This window comes from Phyllobates terribilis, unplaced genomic scaffold (genome assembly GCF_046119375.1).
Source record: "Phyllobates terribilis strain yellow unplaced genomic scaffold, ASM4611937v1 Scaffold_11__3_contigs__length_659146591, whole genome shotgun sequence".
Taxonomy (NCBI): Eukaryota; Metazoa; Chordata; class Amphibia; order Anura; family Dendrobatidae; genus Phyllobates; species Phyllobates terribilis.
Window position 1 is genome coordinate 68,973,216 of NW_027362771.1, and position 12,279 is coordinate 68,985,494.

A 12,279-nucleotide genomic window follows, 5' to 3' on the forward strand; every position below is an offset into this window, starting at 1 on the left:
AAGGTTTTTTTTTGCTGCGTGCCCACGATGTGTTTTTTTAAGCGTTTCCGCAGTGGCAATTCCGCCTCGGAAATGCTTAAAAAACACTTGGTAGAAGGCTGCGTGCCCACAATGTGTTTTTTAAGCGTTTCTGCAGCGGCAATTCAGCTGCGGAAACACTTAAAAAACGCTTGGTAGAAGGTCGCGTGAGCATCACATGACTAAGTGACGTCATGGAAGGTCCTTTTTAGAGCACCGGGAGCCGCCGAAGATACTGGACGCATCGCTGAGGAGACCAGGGGCCATCTGAAGGTGAGTAAAATGAGTATAAACGCTTGGTTGAAGGCCGCGTGCCCGCGATGCGTTTCTTAAGCGTTTCTGCAGCGGCAATTCAGCCACAGAAACGCTTAAAAAACACTTGGTAGAAGGTCTGCAATGTTCTGCAATGATAATCCGCATGTGCTGTACACATGCTGCGGAAATTTCCGCTGCGGATTATCATTGCGAAAAATTCCGCAGCACTACCATTAATGTTGTGGAATTGCAGCGTTTTAGCCGCAATAGACTTGCATTGGACCGCATAACATCCACATGACTACCTGTGCGCATGTGGATATTATGTGGTTCAATGCGTGGATGGTACCCGGGTCTGGAGAAGAGGAGCCTCTCCTCCAGACCCGGGTGCCATAGTACCTGCAGTTAAAAAAGAATTAAAATTAAAAAAAACCCTTATACTCACCTTTCCGGTGCCCCCCGGTCTCCTCTGGTCGCGTGACCATCACATTACTAAATGACGTCATGGAAGGTCCTTTTTAGAGCACCAGGAGCCGCCGAAGATGCCGGGCACATCGCTGAGGAGACCGGGGGCCATCTGAAGGTGAGTATAATGTTTTTTTTGTTTTGTTTCTTTACTATTGATGCTGCATTTGAAACATCGTAACTTGGTCACACTATATAAAGCAATGCCGGTTGCATGGATTTATATAGTGTGACCAAGCTGTCAAGCACTTTCCAAGTGATGCTAAAATCGCTTGGAAAAGCGCTTGACAACCCGCATGCGGAAATGCATGTGAAGAACGCTTCACATCCGCATGTCCCTGGCAGGAAAAAAGCATGTACAATCCGCATGTACAACCCGCATGCGAAATCACATGTTCAAAACGCTTCACTTACTCTTCTACCTGGCAGAAAAAATGCATGTACAATCCGCATGTACAATCCGCATGCGTTTTTTTCTGCCAGAAACGCAGAAACGCTCAGGAAAAATGCGGAGCATTTCTGCATCGTGGGCACATAGCCTTAGAGCCTTCAAACCTCAAGAATATTTTTCTAGTACATCACCAATTCCCATTCTAGAACCTCAAATTGTGTGAATTGGGTCAATTGGAATGAAGATCTGAAAAGTACTGTTAATTTACTTTACTATTTTCCCCAAAAGATGTGACTCTTAGGGCAACTCCATATCATTTGCACTAGGTCTGCATTTAGCCCTTTACGTCTTGGGACAACTTGCTTCCAACTTGGGAGTGAATTTGTCCTGAGGATCAATGTTAAGGCATTCCTTCATTGCTCTTCAGACAAAGGGACATTAATAACATTGTTTAGTTCTAGATCATTTACATCAATGTTAGCAACGTAAAATGAATGAATGTTAGGAAAGACAAAGAATAGCTCTTACCTGATCAAGAGGTAACATTAATGTCAAGGCCAAAGAATGAAGGCGAGAGAAAAGAACAAGAATAGAAAAAGGAACTGCAGAGGAAAAAGGTACGTTTTTAGAAAAATGGAAAAAGGGACAAAAAATGAATAATTTTAACACATATGAGTGATATCACAGACTGTTTGCTGACTGATCAGTTTCAAAGTGTTGATAAGTTCCAATCGTTATAATTAAAAGTCAACTTAACATAATACACAAGATGTTGCTAATAATGTGATTATTATTAGGACAAAGGTCTCATGATCTGCCTTGGCTCAATCCAATTACAATATTAGCTTTTGGGCCCAGGAACATCAAACTATGCCTCAGTTGTCTTACACAAAGAAATAATGTATTTTGTCTGCAGGATCAAGTGATATCATGATCTGCTGATGGAGGCAGGCCAGGAGAACCCCTAGATACCATGTCTTTGTAGTGCAGGATATCATGTTAATCGGGGAGAAAATACTTTTATCTTTTTAGTTTTCATCAAGTGCTACCCTTTGCTGGAAAAAGGACAAAGTTACACAACTTTGGCAACAATAGTCACAATACCCTAGTGGAAAGTCTATTTTATTCAGATTGGCTTGAATATTTAATATATTGTGACATGCAGAAGTAGTGCTTTTGCAGAGTGTGACATGCAGAAGTACTGCTGGTGCTTTAAAAGCATCCAGCAACTAGAGGGGTTAACACAGTCACAGGAGAAGGGGAGTGTTTTAGCAGAGCCCCAGGGGGATTGTGGGGAAGTTGTTTACTGTCTGGCAGGAGCCGAAGAGAAAGGTGATGTGTGTGTTCTGTATCTCACAGAAGCGCCCCTGCAAGTGAAAAGGATTCAAGTCAGGAGTGAAGCTAAGCATAGGTCAGGTAGAGTTCCTGAACTAGCAGTGCAGAGTATTGTCAGGCATAAAGATAAGGACTGGAAGAAATGGTGTCACAGGGATCATCTCCCTCAGCACCCCCCCCCCCACCTTCTCCATCTCACTGTGCTGTAAAGAATGCTGTGTTCATTAATGTGCCTTTGCATTAGAATTGTGCTGTCCTGAACTACTGGGAAGACTAAACTGCTGTGCTGCAAAGGAAACTGTACTGTTTGTCACTGGAGCCTGTTGCTCATATGACTTAACTTGCACTGGCTGTGTGAATTCTTATTAAATGCTACTTGTAGTGCCGGCGTCCCTGCCCTCTGCTAGGCAGGGACGCTGCTCCCCTCACCGCTCTGCCCCGTGCCCGGCGTCCCTCTCCCGCTCTGCTGTCAGCGCGCGCTCCTTCCCGGCGTCCTCCTCCCACTCTGCTCTCAGCGTGCGCTCCTTCCCGGCCCCTGTGCTTAGGGCGCGCGCGCGCTCCCCTCCTCTTAAAGGGGCCGCGCGCGCCGTCCTAAGGAGTCCCCGGCCAATGGCCGGAGGACTTCATCATATATAAGGCACCTCCTCCAAAATGGAGGTGCCCGAGCAATGTTGTTTGCACCTGTGTCTCACCTGTGCTTCAGCCCTCAGGTCCCGTTGCCAGTTACCTGCCAGTTACCTGTCAGATTCCTGCCTGATTACTTGCTACCTGTCTGCTAGTCTGAGGTCCGACGGTCTGCCTTACTACTCCTGTCAGTCTGTCTAAGGACCAGCCTGCCCGCTCACCTGGGAGCGCACCTCAGCTACCTCCCTGCTTGCCTGAGGTCCGACGGTCTGCCTTACAACTCCGGTCAGTCTGTCTATGGACCAGCTTGCCCGCTCACCTGGGAGCGCTTCTCCGTTACCTGCCTGCTTACCAGCCCGGAGGCTCCGCTGTCACTTGCTGTGACCACCAGCCACTCCAGACTCTTGCCCGCTCACCTGGGAGCGCTTCTCCGCTACCTGCCCGCTTGCCTACCCGGAGGCTCCGCTGTCACGTGCTGTGACCACCAGCTATTCCAGAGACTCTTGCCCGCTCACCTGGGAGCGCTTCTCCGCTACCTGCCTGCTTGCCTGCCCGGAGGCTCCGCTGTCACGTGCTGTGACCACAGCTATTCCTGAGACTCTTGCCCGCTCACCTGGGAGCGCTTCTCCGTTACCTGCCTGCTTGCCTACCTGGAGGCTCCGCCGTCACGTGTTGTGACCACCTGCTATTCCAGAGACTCTCGCTTGCTCACCTGGGAGCACACACTCTCCATCTGCCTTGCTAGCCTACCTGGAGGTTCAGCCATCTCAGGTCGTACCTACCCTTTATCCAGAGACTGCCCCGATCACTTGCCGTGTCCTCCTGCCCGTACACCCAGAGACTGTCCTGGTCACCTCCTGTGACTGCCTGCCTGATCGCCACCCGCTCCCTTACAAGGACCGCCCCCTTGTATTGTAGCCCAGAGGTTCCGCCTCCCAGACCCGTTACACTACTGTTCTACCGTTTATGAGGACTCTTGTTAAGAGTGTCTGATCAGCAAGTGAAACAACCTACGTGTCTGTGCCTGAGGGTCAATTCCCTTGTGTGCCTGAGAGAAGCTGCAGCACATAGGTCTATGGTCACCCTGAGTAATGGTTCCCCCAGGATTCCAAAGAATTCATGTAACCTGTCTCACCCCTATCTGAACCTAGCGGCATGCATGTAACAATATTACTAGCTAAATTGTAGTTAAAGTAATGGGAAACCCATTTTCAATTATTCTGGTAGGGATCTCTGAGTTACTAGAGAGGGACAGTTCATCACATTCAAGGTGCTTACCTACTACCCAAAGCAAATAGTAGCTATAAAAGCATCTTTCACTCTGGAGGACTCAACATTGTCCATGGACAGCAGATGGATATCAATGTGATCTGTGCAAAGCTCTTTATTTTACACTATGATGGCACTGTAGCAAATTTTTGTCAAGTGGAGTAGAGCCGACTCCTATCTCTCCCAAGAGCGGTGGTCCTGCCGAGATTTCTTGTGGTCTCTATGAGAGACTCTCTTGGGAGCGACATCTCACCAAGAACAAAAGGATCAGCTGTCTGAACTTGGACATGTTGGATCCTTATCTTTCCCAACATCATCTGTCCAGGAAGAGTTGGGAGCCCCACACAAATTAGAATGTCAATCGATCTCTCTGATATCAGCTAATGTTAACCTAATGTCTGTGGAGGCCTTTACCATTGTTATCCTGCTGTGTTGATGACTGGTAGCAAGTCATAAAATTTAGCCGTACATATGAAGAATACTCTGTACGTATGTTCGGCATATATATAGGCTGTTTAGTCATAATACAAGTTTCATTGAGGGAAAAAAATTTAGAAATCAAAGATATTGATTTTTACAACCAACCTTTTCCTCTAAGTCTTTAATCTGTCTCTTCTGAATATCTGTTTTATCTTCCAGGTCTCGGATTCTCTGAAATCAAAGAGAAAAATCGGAATTCAGTGAAACTATAAATAGTAGACAAATGCTTTGAAGACTTGACCTCAAATCCACTTACTGGTTTTACATTGACCAAATGTGAGGGGAAATCATGTGAGTGTGGTTTTATCTTTATTATTTATTTTTTAACTAAAACTGTTTTAGTTCAGAAAGATACAAAATGTCCCCTATGTATATATGTACATATTCCTAAGGATCGTGGTCATAGGGTATGCAACTGGTCCCATGGCCGAGTGGGGCCCATCGGTGCGAGCACTATTTTCAGCTGTATCTGAGTCGTTAGATGCAAATTCAGGTGCAATGTATTGTGGAGCAGTGAGACACTTGCTCCTTGCACTGCTATATTATACTTACTCAAACAACCAGCCTATTAAAGGCCGGCAGCTGACATTGGCATACCCATCGCAGGTGGCGCATGAGTCATGACGTCACTGCATGGCGTCGTGCTGTCCACCTGTGCCAACTATGGAGGAGGAAGAGCATGCTACTTACCATGGGAGCTTGGACAAGTGAAAATAATTTTGTTTTTTGTGTAAAGAGTGCAAGGAAGGGGGACATTATTACAGTATTGAGGCCAAGACGAGACATTATTACAATATTGGGACCAGGACATTATTACAGTATGTGCTTGGACGGAGGACTTTATTATATTATAGAGGCCAGAATGGAGAACAATATTAGCGAATGGGGCAATTAAGGGACATAATTACAGTGTAAGGCCAATTGGGGGATATTATTACAGTATGGAGACCAGAATGGGGAACAGTATTACTTCACAAAGAGTGACATTAATAATATATTACCAATGTTCCCATAATTTAATAATATTCCCTATTGTGGCCCACACATTAGTAATTTATGGAGCCACAATTTGGAAAGTTCCAATTGTATTGAAGCATATTATTGTATGTAGGCAGAAAAGTCATGTGTTATTACCGAATTGTAGCCAGTGTGAAGGGTGCATTACTGGTGCATTTGTATGTGGGTCACAATAGGGAACATAAGCATTAATACTGTATGGAGGCCATAGCAGAAACATTTCTACTGTGAGGGGGTCACAATGGTAGACCTCACTATTGTAATATATTTTATTTTTGGGAATACTGTTACTGTGGGGGGGAACAAAAGGGAGGTACTGTTACTGTGCAGGCCACCAGGGCAACAGTATGGCACTTTCTTTTTCATCTAGCGCAGTGTAAAATTGAGGTAATAAGTGGGAAGGTGCTCTAGAAGTGATGAACCACAGATGTCTGTGTGTTACTTTCTGCAAATATGAGTTGTGACTGGAAGAAATGATATCGGTCTGCGCCAGATGAACAAGGAAAGCAAAGATGAATGATTTCAATTGGAGACATCACCAGTAAGTCATTGGATTTATGCATATGGTAAAGCTCTATCTACAGAGCTCCTGTGTATAACTGCAGTCTAACCCAAGATCGTCACTGTTGGCATTATTAGTGTTAGCACTGGAGTTTTTGGTAATGATCGGTATTGTGGTATTATTCAGTCACTATGTGGTGGTTTGTGTGGTCTGGTCATGGTGTGGGGGTATTTGTCCCTAGTAAGTGGTATAATTCATATATTTGTCTTGGTATAGTGGATTTTTGTTTACTAACAGGATGGTGGTTACATTGAGACACTATGTGGCAATAAGATACTGTCATGGTCTGACGGTATTTATCCCTTTTATGTGGTTTATTACTGGTATATTAGTCATGGCACTCCACATTGTATCCCTTTCATTGCTAACCAGGCAAATCATTGTAATTTTTGTGGCGGATGGTAGCACATCTGCATGCCATTCAACGAATGTGCATTAGCTGCAATCAGGGCTGCTACTAGGAATTTTGGGGCTCCATACTGGTAAAATTTTGGGGCCCCCTTGAGACTCCGCCCAGGCTCCACATCAACTCTGCAGCCAGAAATAGCCCCCTCACAGGACCAGAAATAACCCACTCACAGGGCCAGAAAACCCCCAGCTGCCTCCCCCAGTCCTCATACACTGCCCGCTGCTGCTGCCGCTGTGGCCTCCTCACTGACACACAGTCTGCCTACCGCCTGCTGCTGCCCGCATCGAGGTCTGCCTCCACCCAGGAACGAGGAGGATAGGTGAGTATTGTATGTACCCTATATACTCGAGTATAAGCCGAGTAAAGCCCCCCTCGGCTTATACTCGAGTATATAGAGATTCCGTTGGTGGATAGCGGGAGGGGAGGTTGTGGCGGTGGAGGAGCGCGGCACACGCAGTAGCCGCTGCTGCAGCTACCACGTGTGCCCGCTGCTAAAAGGAAATTAATATTCCCTCTTCTCTACTCCCATGGGCGTGGAGAAGATGGAATATTCATTTTCTTTAGCAGTGGGCACGGAGGAGCGCTGAGCCGCAGCTCCTTCTGACAGTGCCCGCTACTAAAGAGAATGCATATTCACTCTTTTCCATGCCCGTAGTCCTGGCATGGAGAGGAGTGAATATGCCGGCAGCTCACATCAGCGTCTTAGAGCGCGCGCTGCTCAGATGCTGTCATGAGCTGCTGGCAGACAGGATGCAGCGCTGGAGCAGAGGTGATGAAAGAAGGTGAGTATTAGTGTTTATTTTTTTATGTGTAAAGTGATTGGGCCATGCATACCAGGATTGGGGGATGAGGGGGCCACACATACGAGGATTGGGGGATGAGGAGGCCATACATACCAGGATTGGGGGATGAGAAGGCCATACATACCAGGATTGGGGGATGAGGAAGCCATACATACCAGGATTGGGGGATGAGGGGGCCATGCATACCAGGAGTGGGGGATGAGGGGGTCATGCATACCAGGATTGGGGCTGAGGAGGCCATACTTACCAGGATTGGGGGAAGAGGAGACCATGCATACCAGGATTGGGTGATGAGGGGGGCCATGCATACCAGGATCGGGGGATGAGAGTGCCATACATACCAGGATTGGGGGATGAGGGTGCCATACATACCAGGATTGGGGGATGAGGGTGCCATACATACCAGGATTGGGGGATGAGGGTGCCATACATACCAGGATCGGGGGATGAGGGTGCCATACATATCAGGATTGGGGGATGAGGTCCCAGACATACCAGGATTGGGGGATGAGGGTGCCATACATACCAGGATTGGGGGATGAGGGTGCCATACATACCAGGCATTGGGGGAATGAGGGTGCCATAAATACCAGGATTGGGGGATGAGAGTGCCATACATACCAGGATAGGGGGATGAGGGTGCCATACATACCAGGATTGGCGGATGAGGAGACCATACATACCAGGATTGGGGGATGAGGGGGCCATACAAAGCAGGATTGGAGATGAAGGTGCCATACATACCAGGTTTGTGGGATGAGTGTGCTATACATACCAGGATTGGGGGATGATGGTGCCATACTTACCAGGATTGAGGGAAGAGGGTGCCATACATACCAGGATTGGGGAATGTGGGATGCCATACATACCAGGATTGGGGGATGAGGGGGCCATGCATTCCAGGATTGGGGGATGAGGGGTGCCATACATTCCAGGATTGAGGGATGAGGGAGCAATGCGTACCGGGATGGGGAAATTTACCAGTAGCTGCTGCATTTTCCACCCTAGGCTTATACTCAAGTCAATAATTTTTCCCAGTTTTTTGTGGTAAAATTGGGTACCTCGGATTATACTCAGGTTGGCTTATTTAAAATATATGGTATTTTAAAATCAGTGAGTACATGGTGCCCATAAATCTGCTGGACTGTGGGGTTTGTTATACTATATGGGGGCTGCATTTTACCCTATGGAGTGTGTAATACACTGTATGGAGGACTATGTGGAGTGCATTATATTCTATGGAGGTCCATGGGAAGTTCATTAAACTATATGGAGGATTATGGGGATGCATTATACTATTTGGAAGGTTATGTGCGGCCATTATAATATTTTGAGGGCTATGTGGAGGGCCATTATACTGTATGAAAGCAATTACACGGTGTGAAGATTTGTGTGGGGTCCATCATACTGTTTGGAGGGCTGTGTGGGGTCCATCATACTGTTAGGAGGGCTAGTGCAGGCCATTATACTGCATGTAGGCCCATTATACTGCATGGAGGGCTGTGTGGGGGTCACAGTTGGGGGATCATACTGTGTTGGGAGTCACCATACTTTGCCTTTAGAGTTGAGGTGGGGTACAGTGGGGTCATTATAATGCGCATGTGGAGGCTAATATTTAGGAATGCACCGTGGGAGTGTCCTACTGTGTTTGGGGGGCACTTTTATTGGCATCATAGTTTTTGGGGGCAATGAAAGAGGAATCTAGGACTTCAGCAGGAGGAATATTACTATGTAAAGGCTGGAAAGTTGTGAGATCTGCTCTTCTGTGACACAGACAAATATTTATTTATTTATTGTAGGGGGAGGGCCCAATTAGAGCTTCTGCTATGGGGCCCCATGATTCCTATGTACGCCCCTGACCAAGGCCCCTTTAAATGACTGATCATTGAGGGTGCACAGACTGAGTGCCCCCCACTTCCAATACAATACTGATGCCCTATCAGTATAATTACAATTTAAAAATTGGAACTGATCACTGTAATAGTGGCAAAAGTTTGTGAAGATGTCTGAATTGGGAAAGGCTGAAGTTATGTGTACATTATACTACTATGGTGAGAACTTTTTCATCGATTTAGTAAAATTTGCCATGCTGCCTATGAATTAACAAGTAATTTCCATAATTCTCAAATATGCCCATTTCAGTAAGAATCTTAAAATACATATACAATGTAGGTTTTAGATTCTTGTTGGTGTATATATGGTGGACACTATGATGCCTGGTACTGGTAATAAAGCCATAATGCATTAAATTCATTCACAAGAGATCTGCAGTTTTTTATATATACTCTATATACTTAGTACAGTACACTGTATAGGAGCTGTGATACGGTCACACGTTCAGTATTTGCTCAGTATTTTACGTCAGTATTTGTAAGCCAAAATCAGGAGTGGAACAATCAGAGGAAAAGTATAATAGAAACACGTCACCACTTCTGTATTTATCACCCACTCCTGGTTTGGCTTACACATACTGATGTAAAATACTGACCAAATACTGAGCGTGTTTTCACGTGGCCTAACATTAGGTTCCGACCATGAGCTTTCGGTGAATTTTTAATGTTGCAGATTTTCGAAAAAATGCAAGTAACCTATATTACTTAATAGGTGCAGGAATGCTGCAGAAAATCTGCAACATCAAAAACTGACCAAAAACTCATGGTGAGAACACACATTCAGCACTTGGGACGTATATGATTGGGGTGAGGACTATATTCTCTGTTAAAATTGGGGTTGAACTAGCCAGAATGTTTCCTTTATAAGATATCCCTTTCTGTCCTTAGTACCTGGTGAGCCTGTTGGAGAAGCTCCATTCTTTCCTGCAGGATCTGACAGTCGAATTCTCTGCTTTTGCGTAACATTTGCCGCCTCAGCTTTTCCACAGCCATTCTGAGTTCATCTTGCTGCTTGTCATTGAGTAACTCTCCAAATTTGATGACTGATTCCTGCTGCAATGCGTTGTACAGAGTGGCTTCCAGTTCTTGAATTCGCTGTTCAGTCAATAGTCAATCAGAGAAGAAGACATGACAATCACTTGTACCGTTCCACTATTGGCCTTTTCTTTTGCTTATTTTACTGTATTCAAAGACTTTCATCTAAAATAGGGTCAACAATAAATCTTTGGAATTGTCTTTTCATATGACCCGTTGAGCCTATCTGCCACAGAGGTGTTGTACAAAAAGTGACTAAAATCTTTTTGTTGTAGCTAAACAAGCTACTGCTTCATTTAAGCATTACAGGACCGGGTCATAAAAGACATTGATAGGGTTGTTTCCCATCTGGAAGAGCACAATCACTCCCTCAAACGTGTTTAAAGCCTCTGTGAAATAGTCTTTAGAATGCACAGCTTCCATGACCTAAGTGATTTACTATATGAATATAGTTACAAAATACAAACCATGTATGCTTGGTCCAGGGCCTGCTTCCTGTAATCCAGTTCTTCTTCCAAATATCCCTTCAGTTTACAGAACTGCTCCTAAGGGAATGAAATATCGAACTTGATTCTCGGTACGTTGACAGCTCTGATACACAGATATTACAAGCATCATTATAACTTGCATAGTTTATTACACTTATTTACTTTATACACTTTTCATGGTGAATATAAGTATCTACCAAAAAAAGTCAAGAGACGAAACAGCTCCTCTTTAAATCTATATGTACATTTAGTGCTCTCACTCTTCCATGATGGTCATACGATATAGTTCACGCTCCTTTCTTGTTTTGATCATAGAAAAGAGGGCACCGTCCGGTGACTCTATTTGTGCCTCCTTTACATTAATTGTCTAAAATCATCCAGAGTAATAGCACTTTCTCTTTTCTACATTATACTCACCATTGTCCTCCAGTTTTCTACTTTTGTGTGCAGTTTCTTGCCAAGAGTGCAAATAAAGTTTATAAGGTAAAGGTTGAAATCCAAATTTACTGACTGCACTCAGCTACTCACCATGTCACTCTCCAACTCCATCATCTTCCGATGAAGTGCGGCCTCAGCTCCTTCAATCTGCTGTATCCACTGTCAAGACAAAAAAGAGGAATTACAATTAGTGACATATACAAACACACAAGACGCACAAGAGTAGTTTTTATTTTAGCCCATACGCAGTAGAAATCATACTGAGTTATTATAAACTCAGTTTAGACAATTATCTGTTCTTTTTTATTATTATTATTTATTTATATAGCACCATTGATTCCATGGTGATGTACAGAAGGGGTTACATACCAAATACAGATATCACTTACAGTAAACAAAGCTAACAATGATAGACTGGTACAAAGGGAAGAGGACCCCGCCCTTGCGGGCTGACATTCTGCAGGAACGGGGAAGGAGACAGTAGGTTGGGAGGGTTGCAGTAGCTCCGGTGTTGTTGAGGTGGCTTGCTGCAAGGTCATTGCAGGCTGTAAGCTTGATTGAAGAGAATGGTTTTCAGGTTCCGTCTGAAGGATTCAAATGTGAAGGCTAATCAGACTTGTTGAGGCCCAGAATTCCATACGATGGGGGATATTCGGGAGAAATCTTGGAGGCGATTGGGTGAGGAACGAATGAGTGTGGAGGAGAGAAGGAGGTCATGCGAGGACCGGAGATTACGTAAGGGAATATATCGGGAGATTAGTTGAGAGATGTACGGAGGAGAAAGATTATGGATGGCTT

The 12,279-nt window shown here is 45.1% G+C and overlaps 1 protein-coding gene across 2 annotated transcripts in view; it reads right to left on the minus strand.

The window, feature by feature from the left end:
* JAKMIP2 (janus kinase and microtubule interacting protein 2) overlaps nt 1-12,279 on the minus strand; it is a 155,346-nt gene that overhangs the window by 3,249 nt on the left and 139,818 nt on the right. Inside the window, exons 18-22 of one of the 2 annotated variants that reach the window (XM_073651289.1) lie at nt 11,572-11,640; nt 11,023-11,100; nt 10,412-10,615; nt 4,943-5,008; nt 1,658-1,731 (exon numbers count right to left, since the gene is read on the minus strand). In XM_073651289.1, coding sequence (XP_073507390.1) covers nt 1,681-1,731; nt 4,943-5,008; nt 10,412-10,615; nt 11,023-11,100; nt 11,572-11,640 — 468 coding nt within the window. In that variant the 3' untranslated portion in view covers nt 1,658-1,680. The remainder of the gene's footprint in view (nt 1-1,657; nt 1,732-4,942; nt 5,009-10,411; nt 10,616-11,022; nt 11,101-11,571; nt 11,641-12,279) is intronic. The other variant, XM_073651290.1, reaches the window with a different exon arrangement.